Source organism: Atta cephalotes, assembly GCF_000143395.1.
Source record: "Atta cephalotes unplaced genomic scaffold scaffold00003, whole genome shotgun sequence".
NCBI classification, from domain to species: Eukaryota; Metazoa; Arthropoda; class Insecta; order Hymenoptera; family Formicidae; genus Atta; species Atta cephalotes.
The window spans coordinates 1981216-1999384 of NW_012130067.1; the positions used below are offsets into that span (position 1 = coordinate 1981216).

The window sequence follows — 18169 nt, forward strand, 5'->3', positions numbered from 1 at the left end:
CGCACGCACGCACGCACGCACGCACGCACACACACACACACACACACACACACACACATAATACATACTGTTTTCAAAGATATTCTTTGTATTGTCATACAATTTATTAATCTCATTTTTTTATAAAAATATTTTACGATTATTAATTGTTACTATAATTTACCTTTAAATTGTACTAAATGCACCTACCTTAGCCTAAACTTTTATATCTTATCCATATGTAGTAACTGGATTATACCAGTCAAAGTAGTAACATGATGTAAGATCCAATATATGTAGTTACATTGTGTCAAGAAATAAAAGAATTTTATCTCATAATTATTTTAAAATCATGTTCAGAATTTTGCATCTCTTAAAATACTTAATTTTGAAATAATAAATTATACGAAAAATGATTGTAATAATTTAAATATAAACGATATATTTATTAATGTAAGGGAAAATTATCCCTCTCCCCCTCTTTTGGATTTTACATTATTCATCTGAATTTCTCTCTCTGCATGCTTTGAGATGAGATTCAGCAACGAAATCGTTCGAATCGTTAAAAATATGTACATGGGCCTTGAATTTGTTGAATGGAAATCGATTTAGTAATTTTTGGTTAATTTTCAAATTAAAGTTTTTTTCATTATATTGTAATGTTTATAAAAAATTAATAAATTTAATATAGCTTCATAATATTTAAGACTTTAAAAATAAAAGAACGTTGTTAATTTAAAGATTTTTTTTAAATTTAGATTTATTTTAGTCGAATATTTATATTTTTAATTTCGAATAAATGTGAATAGAGAATAGACGCGAATAGAGAATAGATGCAAAATTTATTCATTAATTATTAGCATTATTATTAATAATTGTCCATATTAATATTTAGTTAAATTTCATTGATATAATGGCCCTTTCACAACGCGTTCGTGTTTCGCGCATCATACAAAAGCGTAAAATTTTATACGCTTATTGCCGGCGATGTTAGTCGGCAGCAATCGGCAACAAAAAGGAATATTTCTCCTTGTTGTTGATTTCTGGCATGTGAAGCCAGAATATTGGCCGGGAGCAACGAAAGGTGAGTTCAATCTGGCCAGAAGAAAGAAGAAGATCCATATGAAGTAGATGTTTAAGGCCATTACACATAAAATGACATAAGTTGCATAACCGTAACATAAGGCCGCTAAACTAAGCATCTTATGTAAATCAATATGGCGACATTATACTGGATGCTCATTGCAGCAGTCTTATGTTATGCTTCTGCTTTATTATGCATTTTATGTGCGATAGACTTAACACCTAATCTAAAAGCCGCAGCACAGACTTTTGCATAACGCATAACGTATAGTGCATAAGCGAATCAATTAATCAAAATCTTTTCTTTTCTTTCCATTCCATGGAAAAAAAAAATTTCGATTAATTAATTCCCTTATGCACTATACATTATGCGTTATGCAAGAGTCTGTACTGCGGCCATAAGTTTTTTGAAAGATAAATGAAGATAAACTGAATATTCGGGAGGGTAACTTGCTCGCAAATTGCGAGTTCTTACATTTTTTGAATTAATGTTTATTTAAAATATAGAAATAATCAACAAACAACAATGCTAATAAGAGTTAACGTGGATAATCAAGCACAAGTTTTACAAATTTAAAAAAATTTTTAATCTACAAAACTTGCGCTTGATTATCCGCGCTCTCATTAGTCCTACTACTTTGTTAATTTTTTTGTATTTTAAAGATATAAGTCTGTTTTAATTATTATGATTGCTCATTTATTTAATATGATCGCGATTAGATTATTTTGATCAATTTATCGCAGTACGCATAGGACATGGTTAGGCTGCTGTCTCCAGCAGGGAAAGCATCTTTGTAACTGTTGTAAAATTTTTCAAAATGATTGATTTATACATTTAAATCTATAATGAACCAAAAGCAAGAACTAATCATATTAAAAAATTTTACAACAGTTGCAAAACTGCTTTCTTTGCTGAACGCCATTACGTATATACGCTTAATGTATTATATTCGCAGTGATGTTATATATTAATGAAGTAATGTAGGTAGGAATATACAGACAGAGATAGGATACGCGAATAAGCATGAAATAAAACGGGTAGGTAGAACAAGTATATGGATAAGTAGGGACTGTATAGGTAGAGACAATAAGTGTGGATAAATTGAAAAATTAAATTATTACAAATAAAATAACACTTAAATAGATTTCGCGATCGGGTAATTAAATTTTATTAAAAAAATTAATGTAATTAAACTAAAAAAATATCACATAATAAATCTCCAGTAAATTATATAATATGTAGGTAAGGATACATAGACATTATGTGTACATACTTGATAATTGGAAAGAAGAGAGAGAGAGATTAAAAATTAAATAAAAATTTAAATTAATCTTAAATTTTATTTAATTATCAGCATCCCATTCCAATTATCAAATATGAAAAAATAAACCAAATTATATATAATTTTAAATTTCATTGAATTTTCAGCTCCCCTGAAATTAAACTTAATATCTTATAAAATTCTATACACATAAGTATACGCGTTAATATTATAATGCGTTAATATTGTAATTAATTTTGTGCTGTAAATAAATGTATGTATAATAATATTAAATAATATTAAAATATATTTATATTAATAATATAAAATTTATGTGAACTATGTCCAGGTAAATGCCATTGTGTTTATTTTTATAATTTGCACAATAATTATTAATTTAAATTATACATTTATTGGAATGTTTATATATTCGTAAATTAAATATATCTATTTCATACAGATAACATTTATCTTGCCATAGTAAATTAAATTTATTGTTGTTTTATTGATGCAAATTACACAAAATCGATAAAACATACGATAACAAAAAATTGTTTATTAATTTAATGAATTTGATATTAATTAAAAAGATATTAATTAAAAAATTTTTTTAATTTTGGATTTTATTGTAAATATATATAAAAAGTCATTAATAATTTTGAGTGATTTCTAATTAAAAATTTGATGTTTAGAATGTTTCGTCAATTTTTCTATTTAATTTATTAAATAAATCAAAGATTGGAGCTTTAACTGAGGCAATATAGATCAAATATTAACTTCTTGTTTGTTTTTTACATTTATATTTTTAACATTACAAAATTACAAGTATTAATGATTAATTTATTATGTACGAAAGCCTCATCGCTGTCTCTCGCTTAACGTAGATGTTATGTTAATGCAGTGAATGCGTGATTTGTATCGATGGAAAGTCGAAATTATTTTTATCATATGGAGACTTCCTCATCGCTTTCTTAAAGTGCATTCGCAAAATCTAGTTTGGTTGGAAATTTTATACAGGATCAGAATTAATCCCGAGTTTTCTTGTCTTGCATTGGAAGTAATAATTTTGACAATGAGTCAATGACAATTATATGCTATATTTTGAAATCAAGTTAATTCAGTAAATTAATTCAGTAGTATACAATTTAACATACAATTTTCGCTTTTTTTGTTTTATTAAATGTTCTGCCTAGTAATAATAACGTTAATAATAGTACTATATCTTAATAATCATACGAATTTAGTATTATATATGGATATACATATAATGATTATTTTTTTAAATCCAAATTGTTAAGTAAATAAATTTAAGCTTTATGCAAATAATTTGCTTATTTTTCGATGATTGCTCTAATAAAAATACGATTACGAATGTATATATTTAATTTTTTAACTGTTATTTTAAAATTATTTTTAGGTATTGGACATCCCGCCATTTCAGAAAATTGTTATTAATTTATATATATATTATATACTTTTCTATGATAAAATACATGCAGATATATTACGAGATATATTTAACAAGTTTTGATTTTTGTCGATTTAGATAATTTTTACCAACATACTTTATGTTTTTTTTATCAATAATATCGTGATTACATGAATTTAATTAAAAATGTGTGGATACAAAAAATTCGAGGTAAGTCGAATGGGTATACCTTATATTAGCGGGGTATTAATAATTAAAATTTTGGCAAAATGTAGAAAAAAAGATTGTTAAATTTTATATGTAATAACAAATTTTTCAGAAAGCATACTTAGTTCTTTAAAATCTCGCTATTATCATGTTCGATTTATCTCGACAGTTGGTACCCGAGAAACTTTTGTATCCATACATAAAAAAATTACAATAACGCATGTATTTTATTATTATTAAATATATTCCTTCGTAATCACCATTCCATAAGGAAATCATTTTATCTTTTTTATTTTTAATAAGAGATAATTTGTAGTAATATGTGGCAGAACATATAATTTTCTCACAAATGTTGATATTATATATTAATTGATATTAAAAATTGATATTAAAAATGCAATAAAAGTGAAATTAACATGCTATCAAAATTATTACTATTGTAAGTGGTCTGAAAGATTTGAATTCACACCCTCCTATAATAAGACCGCTGGAGTTTGATGGATTGCAACTTTTCTTTGCGAATGGATCTTGTGAATTTGATGTAGAATCAGAATACATCAAGTTCGCTTTTTTATGAAGATTCTTTTCTTCTATATTCAGATATTAACCTTATCATAACGCGAGGGATCAACCTTGATGTGATTAAATTATCGGGATAATGATCTTAAACGCGATGAAAGTGCTATCATAAATGTATTAATGACTTTTTATCATATTAATAAGTTTTATAATATAATCGCAAGTTAATAATTAATAATAAATATGTCTAATTGTTGTATTTCATTCCGCATTTATCAATATTTCATTAAACATTGGTTTAGAAAAATTTATGTTATCGTATGTATTTTCGATATTTTCATATAATCCCGCATTATTAAATTTTGTTAATTGTACTCCTATAATATAATTCTTATTATATTTCGAACAACATTTTTTATTATACATTGTATTGTAAGTAATTATTATTGTATAATAAATTATTGTAAAATAATTATTATTGTATTATTAAATGTATAAAGAATTACAATAAAAGATAATATTAACAAGCTATACAATATAATTGCTAATTATTTTATTGTATTTCGCTAATCAATGCAATATGATTAGCGAAATATAATAAAATAATTAGAGAGAGAGAGAGATATAAAAATAAAAAATAAATTTGAAACATATTTACCTGCAAAAACGAAATAAATTTAATAATAACTCGTTTTTTTATAGTATATTTACAAAGTATATTTACAAAGAAAAGAGGACCGTCGTTAAAAAATGGCGGGGGTGGTGGAGGGCCTCTACAGGTTGATTCATTTTTATTCATTTAAATTTTTTTCACAATTTTAAATTAATTTTAAATGTAGTTTGCTTATACAATTAGAAGAACTCCAACTTTATTCAAATTGCAAACTGTAAATATAATTATAAATTCCATTCGTATAAGAATATGAATGAAAGACTACAATGCATTCTAGTGTTACACTATGAAACTAAATTGTGTTCCAACAAGTACTTTATACAGTGGAACGTCTCTAGGTTCGTTCGGGGAAATGTTATTAGCGCTTTGTCATTCTATCTTTGTTGTTTGTTAGATATAAAACAAAGATAGAATGACATAAATAGCGCTAATAATATCTTCCCGAACATACTTTCTGTATTCTAGCTGGAAAACACCTTGTAATCTTTTCATGCTTTCACCATGTGCGAGTATATTGAAGCGCGTTGAGTATGTCGGATGCTAACCTATTGTACACTTCTGATCTGAATGTATTCGAACCAGAAGAAAATAAACGTGTTCTATCTTGTCGATTATAGAATTGTGTAGAATTAAATATATATATATATATATATATATATATATATCTGTTTTTTTTATAACTACGCTTTTTTAAAATCAAAATTCAATAGTGCTCCGTTGTCAAAAACAAGGATACTGTTAGTATTAAATACAGAAAATTTTATATAAATGGATTTACAGTACAAGTATGTATATCGTATTTTTTTAAATAAATCACAGAGTACATGATTAGTGAACATCTCATATGCTTTTTTTATAAGTACAAAGTACAGTAAGTGTACAAAAAAATAATTTTTTTTAGCAAGAAAATATTTAATTAACTTGTAAAATTTGTAGGATTGAACTATAATGTTTATTTTGTTTTGAATGACGCTTTAATATATCCATTTTAATATTTTTTTACAGAACGATCCATCCTGTGAAATATTTGCAGGATCATCTGGTAAATATTGTATACAAATTGAATAAATTAAGACATAAATATAACAGAATTTTTCTATAAAGTATCCGGCATTTGCAGGAACAAAATGTTCGGACAGATGGTAGGAAATTTTTATCATTTCGACCAGTAAGTGTAAATGTCTCATCAATTGTTCAGGCAGATAGTTCAGCAATATTTAAATTAGGTGATACAACTGCAGTTTGTGGTATTAAAGTTGTAAGTATAGTTACAACATTATATATGGATGCTTTCCATTTATATCCATTTCTACTAGTATAAATTCTACTACTACTAGTATAAATTAATTTTAATCTTTGTTTAACTTATTCTTTATCTTTTTTGAGAAGTTCTACGAATTAGAAGATAAAGAGATAATATATAAGTTAAACTGAGGTTAAAGTTAATCTAAATTAGAAAAAACAAGTATTAACATCACAAGATGACACAAATGTCATTCTATCTTTTCTAAGATTCTATGAGTAATAAAGGATGCTTTCCATTCAATGATACAAGTCGATACGAACTTATTCTGTAATATCTTTCTTGACTTATCATAAGTAAAAACAAAAATGGAACATCTATTTGTATTACTAAATGGAAAGCACTCTGTATTTTTATATCTCTTCAAATACATATATGAGAGACAGAATTTGATGTTTTTAAAATAATTTATATAGTATTTTATAACAAATTTTATTTTTCTTTATTTATTTTAACTGAAAGTTGCTTTATTTCACTAATAATATGATTCACATTGTGCTATTTTAGGAATTAGCGGCACCGAAAGCAGACACTCCGGATCATGGTTACATAGTACCAAATGTGGAATTATCTCCTCTCTGTTCTTCAAAGTTTCGTCCGGGCCCACCGAGCGAACAGGCGCAAGTGCTCTCTAAATTGATAGATATTATTTTGAATAACTCAGCGGCACTTGACTTAAAAGATCTTTGCATCTGTAAAAGTAAATTAGTATGGGTATTATATTGTGATATCTTGTGTCTGAATTACAATGGTTCAGTTATAGATGCTTGTACTGGAGCATTGATGGCAGCTCTTAAAACATGTATGTCACATGTGTACATACTACTATAATATGTAATAATATCTGTGTTCAATTTCTTTTCTGTATTTCATAAAAGAATTTATCTTGTAGTGACCTTACCTGAGGTAAATTATACTAAAGAGACAGCACTAACTATCGTAAATCCGAAAAATAGAAAGAAGTTTATTGTAAGAACATTACCAATTTCTACATCGTTCGCAATATTTGAAAAGTCAGTTTTGATTCAGTGTAACAGATATTTACATGTAGTTCATATTTGATTAATCTCTTTACTTGTAGACAATTATTAGTAGCTGATCCAACGGATGATGAGGAAGATTTGTCATCAGGAAAATTTTCTATTGTGATGGATGATGAGGAAAAAATTTGTTATGTACATAAACCTGGTGTGTATTATATATTAAAATACAGTGTAATATTGTGGATTATTCGTATTTTAATAAGCTTAAGCTTAATAAGCTTTGCATAATTTAAGATTTAATGATTGAATATGTCACATGTAACAATGATCATAAATTTAATAGGTGGAATTCCAATCTCTCAGAATTTACTTTCCAAAGGATTGGAAATGGCGAAAACAAGAGCAAAGTTAGTTCGATCGGTAATCAACGCCGCTATTTCAACATTGAATGTAAAAGATGAGGAAATAAATACTTGAATATATTTCTTGAATATATTTCTTAAATAAAATATTATATTAGTATATAATATTATTATATATTATATATTTTCATACATATATTTGATATATAATAAGATTGATACAATTATTTTATAAGTATATATATAATATATATATTTTTTCTTAGTTACATCTTTATTTTAAATTTTTGAAATTGGACTGTATAGGATTTGAAAAGAACAAATTAAATGTTAACATACGTAGAATGTAGTTAATGCTATTTATTTTTACACACTCGTGGCACATTAAACATCTAAATAAATAAAAGTTTATAAAAATATCGTTGACAAGTATACTAAAAGATAATTATATTGAGATATCAGTCTTCCATTTAGAATATATTAATACAATACACATTATTAATTTAAAAATACGTTATGTTTCTGCATTAACTCGACAAAACTAAATGTGAATGTAACTTAATACAAAATTAACATGACATCTTCTTAAAGAGTTTTATAAATTCTTCTAATGATATTTCTCCATCGCCATCTTCATCTACTTGGTTGATCATATCAAATATTTCTTCATCAGTCAACTCTTCTTCCAATTCCATCGCAACTCGTTTGATATTTTTAAAGGATATTTTCCCTGTTTTATCATCATCGAAAAGTCGGAATGCCCTTATTATTTCGCTTTGGCTTTCATCTACATCTGTCATTTTAATTAACATTATTTTCATGAATTCTTCATAAGATAACGAATTAGGACATTCTGGTGTGACATCAGCTACGAGTGTCTGTAATTCTTTCACTGTCGGTTCATATCCTAAGGCTCTAAGAACAACTTTAAGATCCTTGATACCAATTTTTCCGGTGCCATCCGGATCGAATAGATCAAATGCTTCCTTTATGTCAGATTTCTGTTTTTCGGTTAATTCAAATTTTATCATGTTCTTCTTGTGAGCTTGTTTCTTCGATGTGGATGCCTATGGAAAAAAAAAATAGAATTAATCAAATAACTCAGTAGACATTATAATTGCGTTTCAAAGCAATTGAGATTCATAATTTATATAATTAGAAGATGTATTTAAAATTCACACATATACAAATATTAGATACCAAGTTCCAGGCTCAATTGTATCTTTAATGCTGTTTGACTTATTTCATTTATGTCAATAGCAATGTAGATGAATCTTAATCTCAGTTTAACTTACTTCCCACAGAATACGAACCACAACAGTATTACATTATAATTATAATTTTCTACTCAGTAATATAAATGACATAATACATATGTTATACAATGTACATAATAGTTATATTAAATATATAAATTATAATATAGATGGAACATTACTTTATGTTCTCCAGGTTTTTTCTTTTAGTTTTTAAGAATTAGAAAAAGAATAAATATAATATAAAGAATATAAAGAATACATAATATAAAAAATATAAAGAATATATAATATAAAGAATAAACTAAGATTAAAATTATCTACATAGATAAAAACATGTCTTATCTATGTAGTGGTCTCCAGTTCAATTCATTATCGAAAAATATCTGAAAGATTTATTATTGAAGAGTTGTTGAAAACTTTAGCCTCAAAATAAACGAGCATACATGTAAGATGATCAAATTGTAGTTTCCTCAAAATAAAAATAATCTTAATATTTTAGCAAGCTAGACAAAATTTTCGATTTAAAATAATTTTAATAGAATTTAAAAAATTACAATATAAGTTTGTTAAATCAAAATCAAATTAATTACCATGCTCAGCAACTTATTCTTCGCAAACGTTACAAATGAATATCCACAATTCGGACACTCTGAATTGTTTCTAATGCTAATGTCGTCGCGAGACTGCCATTCTCAATAGCTTATACTTCGTACCTGTAAATATTACTTTCATTAATCATTATAAGGAAGGACCTCAGTTTGATCGATATACAACGTAATGTTACAGATATTTCGAAACTGACAGCTAACAGCGCCAGTTTACGCAATAATGAAAAACCTTTCATAACTGCTGAGCAATTAGTAGCGGGCAGACGCGTATGAACAAAATGATTCGAGCAAAAGCACAAAATTGCACAAGATTAAATATACATAGCGTGTGCCATCTAACAAGCGATACAACATCATTTCATCTTTGTTTAACATTGGCAAACAACAAGGATGTAATGATCAAGTGCGTTACATGGTTAGCTGTAATCATTTGTTGAAAGGCACGCTGTTAATTATCCAGAAGAACTGCCTCTATTCTGATTTCGATAAAATTAGGCTCATTCGACGCGATTTTTACATAAAATGAAAACATCTGGCAGAAAAGTATGGGACTACCTTACCAGAAAGAAACCTAAGAATGGACATCCCGATCTTTTTTGTGTACCATAAACCTCATAGGATAATATCCGTGTTTTTGTGGTTTTTTTCCATACTATTATGTGGATTAAACAAAGCGAATAATATATATAATTTATACATATAATTATAATATAATTATGTTATATGAATTATGTATATTTTTCATTGGTATTAATTTGTTAACTTATTATTTGTTATTATTAAATTGGTTATTTTCTGCTTTTATTTCTTATGACTTTTTATTATATTTGGTTTTTTTTATTTTTTGAAGCTCGAAATACGTAAATCGAGCTATTTCCGAAACATTAGTTATAAGAGTAGAAAAATAATGATATAAAAATATCAACGCGAAATATTTAATTTCTCGTCGAATAAATAAGTTGTTCGTTCGATGTTCATTCCGCTTAAGCGGAAGCATAGGCTTTTACATAATGCATAATACATAAAAAATCTAACCAATTAGAGTTCTTTATTTCATGGAAAGGAAGGAAACGAAAGGTGAAACAAAGGTTTGATTGGTACATTTTCTTATGTATGTTACGTTGCTTATGTATGCGTTATGTAAGAATCTGGACTCTTCGTTTTATTCTTTTTATTGATGAAAAGCCAGTTGTAATAAAATTTATCTCCATCACCCGTTTTTCATTAATCAGCGTTCAGTTTCAAAGCGCTGTTGCCCGTATGAGGATCCGTTTAATCCACCGTCTCCACTCTCCTGTCCATCATGATCCAACGAGTAGTTTGATACGAGCTTTATGTTTAGTTTAGTTTAGCTGTGTTGTAAACGTAGAAAGAAAGAAAATAAAATTTGTCTATGTGATTTATATGCATATTTGTACAAACGCGCTGATAAACAAGCGTATTTTTTGCCTGAATTTGTAAATTTTAATTGAACGTAAGTTTGTAAAGAGAGAAAAATTCTTTCAAGTAACATAATTTTGAAGGAGCGTGTCTAGGTTAGGTTAGCTTGAAACTTCAATATGTAATTTTATCTTTATTAATTTTATCTTTATTAAGTTTATCTTATTGAAATATTTTATACACAAAATCAAGTATCTTAACTTTTATTTTTATCATAGTTACATAATATAAATAACACAGTTAAATAAAACTTTGAAAAAAGTTTGATTTTATATGTACAGGATGTTCCGAATTTAAATAGTCAAACTTCGGGAGCGTATAAGAGATCGATAAACTAAGAAAAAAAATCTTATCTCTAAGATTCTTTAAAGATATGATATAGCTAAAGAATTTTAAAGATATATACTCGTTACTTCATTTTGAAAAAAATAGATCACTTATATTCGGAACACTCTGTATGTATTTTATTAAATAACATTTAAATAATTAAGTAAGATTCTTGTGTATTAGAATATGGTGACAGGACCAACTGAACATGGAATACAAGCTGATGTTATATTCGTCATTGAAGGAACAGCCGTTAATGGCGCGTACCTTAATGACCTTAAAACAAATTATGTTATTCCAACATTGGAGTAAGTTTTAATATGTAACATACATTTATAAATCACTTCATAAATCAATTGATCATTAAAAATAATCCTATTTTTGATTACATTTATATGCAATCATCAACTTTATTATAAACATTAATTGCATCATACTTTCTATATTATGGATAGAATAAGGATCTGTTTGTCAATTTTTGTGTTTTTTCTTTATTTATTATAGATATTTTAGTCAAGGTGGCATAGAAGATAGGGAATATGTTGCTGAGGTATATGATACAATATACAGTTATATTTCTTAATATATGAAAATTAATTAAGTTACAATTTATTTTATTGCAATCGAAATTTGTTTTAACAGAACAGCACGACATTATATGGAATAGTCGTTTATCATGCTGCTGATTGCTTACCATCTCCATGCACTGAGACGCTAGGACCTTATTCAAATCCTCACAAGCTACTGATGGTTCTAGATAAGCTTGAGTATAGAACAAATAATATCTAATAATATCTTTAGTGTTTAATATCATAATATTTTTCATAAATAAATCTTTTATAATTAATACTGCTATTTTAAAAATTATATATCCTTTTTATTAATTTAGTTTATCAATAATAATAATTTTATCTAGAATGGTTGGTGGAAAGGGAGAATCTTTTGCAAACATAGGTGAAGGTCTTGCAACAGGATTACTATGTTTTGAAGACTTGCAGCTGAGACGAGAGCCAAATACAGCTTCACAAAAACATTGTATTTTAATATGTAATTCGCCCCCGTATCAAACTATGATTCAAGAAACTTACAAATTCGCTGGTCATACCATTGAACAATTAGCTACTATTTATCAAGAGGTGAGTGACAAATTGTAAATGCATAATAAGGAGATGATCATCATGTATGTGCGTATATACATATATATGTAATTTTTCAGAGGAATATTAATATTTCTATATTATCACCAAGAAAAATTCCGGCATTGTATAAATTATTTGAAAAAGCTGGCGGTGATTTACAGTCCTCACAAACAAAGAATTACGCCAAGGATCCACGGCATTTAGTACTTCTGCGAAATTACAATTTAAAGGAACGACCAGTCAGTCCCCAAATGGGCGGTAATGTTCACAATACTGCGGCTACCGCTGCACAAATACCTTTAAGTCCACTGCAGAGTAACGACAGTCCTAACACTAATCAAGTGCAGCAGAATATCGCTCCGCCGAATCAGCAGCAGGGTCCTCCTTTCAGAAACCAAGCCCCTCCTCAGAATATCACCTCTGTACATCAAACTGTTACGCCGTCCATGGCGGCACCAATGAATACCGCCCGACCGCCTTATAATCCTCAGATAGCCGCACCACCAAATTATCATCCACCGGGAGTAAACATAGCCACAAGGCCCAGATGGATGCGACCATTCATAGCACCAGGTGCAACCGCGCCTGCAAATACACAAGGCAGTGCGCTAATAGCACAATTAACACAACCGCCTTCATCATTAGGACTTAATGTAGCTGCGTTTAATCAACGATTAGATGGTAAAAGTATTGATACATTTGCAGTCTTATTTGATCTTACCTTTTATTCTTTATGCTGTTTAGACATACAAAACTCTGTAACTTACATTTTATTTATTTTATTTATAGATTACGTTCTAGATAACTTACATTTATTTTATAGTGGCTGGCAATAATGTTATGGCAGCTAATCAGCAACAGCAACAGCAGCAACTCACGCAACAACAGCAACAACTGCGCTTGACGATGCAGTTGCAGCAGCAAAATGTTCAGCAGGCTACCATGTCTATGGCTGCTCAACCGACTCATAATCAACCAGGAGCGCAGCTTACTGCTTCTTGTATTAGCCAATCTGTACCTACTCAAGTCTCACAAACTGTTACTGCTTCACAACAAGCACCGGTCTCAGTATCTTCTATTACGCAACAGATTACTCACTCTCAGGCACAAGTAATCAAAAATTACATTATTATATTTATATAAATTTTATATATAAACAAAAGGATAAAGGATTAAAACGTGCAATAGAATGGTATATAGAATAAAATAAAAATTAGAATGAGATAAAAATATATAATTTATAGTTTATTAAATAGATAATAAAATAATATTGATTCTATAATTTTTCAAGGGCAATGTATCTACTGGTACTGTACAAAATCAACAACTTGTGCCGCGCGAGCGCCAGAACATCTGGCAAGGTATCGTAGAATGGATCGAAAAGGCTAAAAATCCAACAGATGCGCAAAAACAAACGAGACATGTCCCGTGTCAAGTTTCCGCTAATGCGAAAGACGGAGATCCGGAATTGTAAATGATTGTTTTCTATTGTTAACAAGCCTTTTCGTATTTTTATTTTACACGATATTTGCTTTTCAGGAAAGCGGATACATGGCCGCCTAAATTGATAATGCAATTGATGCCGAAACAATTGATAGGAAGTATTGGTGGTACCTATCTGAAGAATTCTAAATCTGTTGTATTTCACCCGACGCCATGTGAAGCATTAGAATCCTTAACAAAAATGATGACAGCTGGATTTGTAAGTGTATTTATTGCTATGCATTATACACGTGTTTTTTTATTTTGGCTGAGTAAATGCTATGAATAATATATCTGCGACAATGTTTATAATAATATTCAAAATTCAATATATTTCAGGCAGGCTGTGTTCATTTCACTTCTGCATCATCAAGTCCAGCTTGTGAAATAAAAGTACTTATACTTTTGTATACTATAGACAAAAAAACGTATTTAGGTTTTATTCCAAACGATCAAACAGCTTTTGTAGATCGTCTTCGCAAGGTTATTCAACAGCAGAAAACGTCTCAAAACGCTTCTGTAAGACAGGTAATAAGATTTACTTATACGCGAAATTGATAAAAAGAAAATAATCAGATAGTAACTCTTATAACTTTGTTAGGCTAATCCTGGACCGGGTAATACGATTCCCGCACCCATGTCTACTACAGGTACACAGGGGGGTATTCTTATGTCCCAAACAAATACGATGGCAATGGGAGGTGGTCAAATAACACAGAATGTCGTGTCCACCGCTCCTCCACAAACTTTAACTTCGACCAGCGGTCCCCAAATGACTCAAATGAATATGCAGGTAATACAATGTTCTAGCATTTCTATGGAATAAAATAATAATTATATATTGGTTAGATATATTTAGAAAATGTTACACATGTGTTTACAGAATAGCGGAATTAATGGTCCACAAGCAAATACTGGTGCCGGAGGTATGATCGGCCAACAGAGACCTCCTTATGATGATATAGAAATCGCCAGGCATCAAAATTTACTAAAGATTCAACATCTAAGGCAAACATTAGAGGCTGCCCAACAGCAAGAGGCACAGTATAAGTCTCAATTGGAAGTAAATGTAAATATATATATTTAATAAAATAATATTTAAAAGTTAGAAATTTTTATGGTTTTCGATATTGTTTGTTCAGATTCAACAAAATCTAGAAGTGGCACAACAGCAAGAGATGCAGTATAAGCAACAACTTGAGGTAAACGATAATTTAATTTATCAATAAATATATTTTTAGTATTGTGAAGTAAACAATTATTTTCACACATGTACAGGCGCAACAAGCACAGAGAGGCCTCAATCCGGCCGCAATGGCTAATCAACAGGCGAACTCTCAACGATTGATGCGTCCAGTCTCCACTAACAATCTTGGTCTCAGACATTTATTACAACAGGTGAGAACTTACGATAACTTGAAAAAAAAACTGAGCTGTATTTGTATTAATGTTTATAGATATGACAAAAATAAAGATATGTAAAATAAACATTTATATTACAAATTGCAATTAATATTACAGCCACAACCTCAATATAGCGTTCGGCAAGTATTCGGAGTACAACAGCAAATGGTAGGTCCGAGAGGACAAATAGCAACGAGACCAATGGCTCCCGGTAACGCACAAAATCAGCAGTTTGAAGATGTATCGAATTATGATTTTCTTGGTTAAGCATTGCAAGTAAGAATTTTCTTAATTTTATTTTTTTAATTTTACTATACTATATATTATATTACATGCACACTCGCCACTTGCACGTATCCATGCACAAGTAAAAGAAAATATAGGAGAGCATAATAATTTTAATTTTGTATATTTATGAGAATAAATAATATTTGTACATAGGAAGAAATACATGCCCAAAATACGTATATATAAAGTTATAAATCAAGATGTTCACATTTTTTTAACTATTGTTGAAAATTTTCTGGATATTTTTGGCAACATTAATATTAGATGTGCTTTCTCCTTTTGTTATTACGTAACCCCCCCCCCCCCCTCCAGAAATGCTTTTTAACTTTTAACGCTTTATTAACAACAAACTCCAGATTAATGGAATATACTTCGTTTTCTTTCAATTCGTTACAAATTTTTTAAATCTTTAATTACATTGTTAATAGGACCTCTATTTGTTACTGTTGTCATTTATTTGAATGTCGAATAGTGGTTTACATTTTCTTAATTATTAGGTGGTCATAGATCAGCTTTGTAGAAATTGAAAAGCTTATAGCAATTCTTTTCCATTCATTTTTTCTTATGATCCAGATTATTGTTGCTTGATTTAACTTCTGCAAAATAGCTTCTCTCTATTTTCGAATCAATTCAAGATTGATTCTAGAGAAATTAAGTTTCTCTTTAATGTTATTCACATTTATTCGGAATGATTTAATTTAGAAATGTAAATTATATAACAAAGAAATTGCTAATTACAAACAATTTTATGAACAATGTTTAGTAACACAGACCTTGAAAAATTCCGAAAATTCGAAATAGTTTTACGAATAACGATATAAGTAGCAAATTACACGCTTTGAAGTCACAATTTTTAACAAGTAATAACATTTAATATTATATTTTATATAATATATTTTATTATGTAGTAATAAAATAATGTAATACTAAAATATAATATACATATACATTATATATTATTAATATAATATATATATTTATATATATATCTATATTATATTTATTTAAAAAAATGAATTTATTAAAGAATGACTAAGTCTAAATTTCAATTTATCTAATTTAGTTAATCTATTTAAATGCTTCTTATATTACTCATAAAAGATTTTTGTAAAAAAAAAAAACAAGTTCTTGGTCTTTCCTATCACGATTTTCTTCAAACTAATCCATTCACGCTAAAATTCCTAAATATGATCATTTATATACATCATATTTTACATATCCAAACATACAATGTTTCAATCTAAGCACCTTACCAATGCATTTAGTTTTACTAAAAAATAGTATATTATTTATTATTTCAATATTATTATAGAGTAGTTTCATCTCATAAAATAACTCAAAAGATATAAAAGTTTGAGGATTATTCGATTACGATAAATAATGGAAAACACGGTTGCTGTTAATAGAACCTCTTACTTTTTTTACCTAATAATAAAAAACTGTACAAAAAATTATCTCTAAAGAGATGATAATTGACGGAATCAATACAATTGAATGAAGTGTGTTGTATGACCATCTCGATAAATCGGATCATCCGTGATAGACGCGCGACACAGAGGACATGATCGTTCTCTGTCAAGCCAGGTCGAGACGCATGTCTCACAAAAAATATGTTTACAATGAAGTCTAACTGGTGTAGTATATTCTTCATGGCAAATGGCACATATACCACCGGATGCAATCAGCTGTTCCTTCGACGGAGATACTCCAAGACTCTATAAAGAAAGACATACACAATATGATTATATCATAGTATGACAATTTTATCCCTCAATTCGCAATCATATTTTTACTCCCTCCGTTTATAATCTGAGTTTTTTATGCCCAGACCAAGTTCTTTTTCCAGATTTAAAAAAATGTGGAAAAATTTAACATCTTTATTACATTATCGAATTGTTTTCTCGATTATTTTAGGAAGAATTTTCGTCCTTTATTTCGGAGAAATTTGAGAATAAAATTTCGCTTGTGCAAAAAGACCTAAATTGTAGACGGAGGGATATATTCACATGTAAAGATTGTGCGTACCACATTTTGGAACAGTTTCCATGCAGCAGTGCGAAATAGTTTTAGACGCGACAGCAGATCGTTACCCTTGCTCATTGTATACATTATCGAAAAGAAAATTCCCACGATTTTCTCTTGACCTTGATACGTTTCAAGCAGATAGTATAACCATGGCTGGACAGGTGCGACGCATCGATAAAGTTGTGACGTTGCTTCTACCATAAGATAATATTTTCCCTGAAATTTTATTTATTTCTATCTTATATATCCTATATATATATATATATATATATATATATATATATATATATATATATATATATAATAATAATAATAATATATATATTACTACTACTAGTAGTAGTCTACGTAACGTACGTACCGGTAACGTACGAACGTAACGTAAACGTAAACGTTA

The 18169-nt window shown here is 28.4% G+C and overlaps 4 protein-coding genes across 4 annotated transcripts in view; 2 read left to right on the forward strand and 2 right to left on the reverse strand.

Moving 5' to 3' along the window:
• The first annotated feature begins 5920 nt into the window (after positions 1 to 5920).
• On the forward strand, positions 5921 to 7920 carry LOC105625141 (exosome complex component RRP43-like). The gene is made up of 7 exons (XM_012206485.1): positions 5921 to 5937; positions 6158 to 6194; positions 6273 to 6410; positions 6963 to 7257; positions 7348 to 7468; positions 7537 to 7643; positions 7782 to 7920. Exons 1-7 carry the CDS (start codon positions 5921 to 5923, stop codon positions 7913 to 7915), a joined length of 849 nt encoding a protein of 282 aa, XP_012061875.1. The 3' UTR covers positions 7916 to 7920.
• Positions 7921 to 8140: 220 nt separating this feature from the next.
• On the reverse strand, positions 8141 to 9959 carry LOC105625163 (caltractin). The gene is made up of 3 exons (XM_012206507.1): positions 9897 to 9959; positions 9650 to 9772; positions 8141 to 8867 (listed from the first exon to the last, which is right to left on the reverse strand). The coding sequence occupies exons 2-3, from the start codon at positions 9650 to 9652 to the stop codon at positions 8370 to 8372; spliced, it is 501 nt and encodes a 166-aa protein (XP_012061897.1). The 5' UTR covers positions 9653 to 9772; positions 9897 to 9959; the 3' UTR covers positions 8141 to 8369.
• A 1661-nt stretch (positions 9960 to 11620) lies between these two features.
• Positions 11621 to 15726, forward strand: LOC105625152 (mediator of RNA polymerase II transcription subunit 25). Its single transcript, XM_012206496.1, has 14 exons — positions 11621 to 11742; positions 11939 to 11984; positions 12077 to 12201; positions 12351 to 12570; positions 12651 to 13254; positions 13397 to 13683; positions 13865 to 14043; positions 14113 to 14275; positions 14395 to 14583; positions 14657 to 14848; positions 14939 to 15124; positions 15198 to 15257; positions 15334 to 15453; positions 15577 to 15726. Exons 1-14 carry the CDS (start codon positions 11621 to 11623, stop codon positions 15724 to 15726), a joined length of 2643 nt encoding a protein of 880 aa, XP_012061886.1.
• A 1502-nt stretch (positions 15727 to 17228) lies between these two features.
• LOC105625174 (RING finger and transmembrane domain-containing protein 2-like) overlaps positions 17229 to 18169 on the reverse strand; it is a 2908-nt gene continuing 1967 nt past the window's right edge. The window contains exons 3-4 of the mRNA XM_012206518.1: positions 17773 to 17988; positions 17229 to 17462 (exon numbers count right to left, since the gene is read on the reverse strand). Coding sequence (XP_012061908.1) covers positions 17229 to 17462; positions 17773 to 17988 — 450 coding nt within the window. The remainder of the gene's footprint in view (positions 17463 to 17772; positions 17989 to 18169) is intronic.

Excerpts from the sequence above, each read along its gene's own strand:
- LOC105625141 (XM_012206485.1), top strand. Across the intron at positions 6,411-6,962 it reads CAGTTTGTGGTATTAAAGTT|GAATTAGCGGCACCGAAAGC; the intron begins GTAAGTATAGTT and ends GTGCTATTTTAG. Across the intron at positions 7,469-7,536 it reads TCGTTCGCAATATTTGAAAA|ACAATTATTAGTAGCTGATC; the intron begins GTCAGTTTTGAT and ends CTTTACTTGTAG.
- LOC105625152 (XM_012206496.1), top strand. The coding sequence starts at position 11,621 with ATGGTGACAGGACCAACTGAACATGGAATACAAGCTGATGTTATATTC. Across the intron at positions 15,125-15,197 it reads AGTCTCAATTGGAAGTAAAT|ATTCAACAAAATCTAGAAGT; the intron begins GTAAATATATAT and ends TTGTTTGTTCAG. Across the intron at positions 15,454-15,576 it reads TCAGACATTTATTACAACAG|CCACAACCTCAATATAGCGT; the intron begins GTGAGAACTTAC and ends TTAATATTACAG.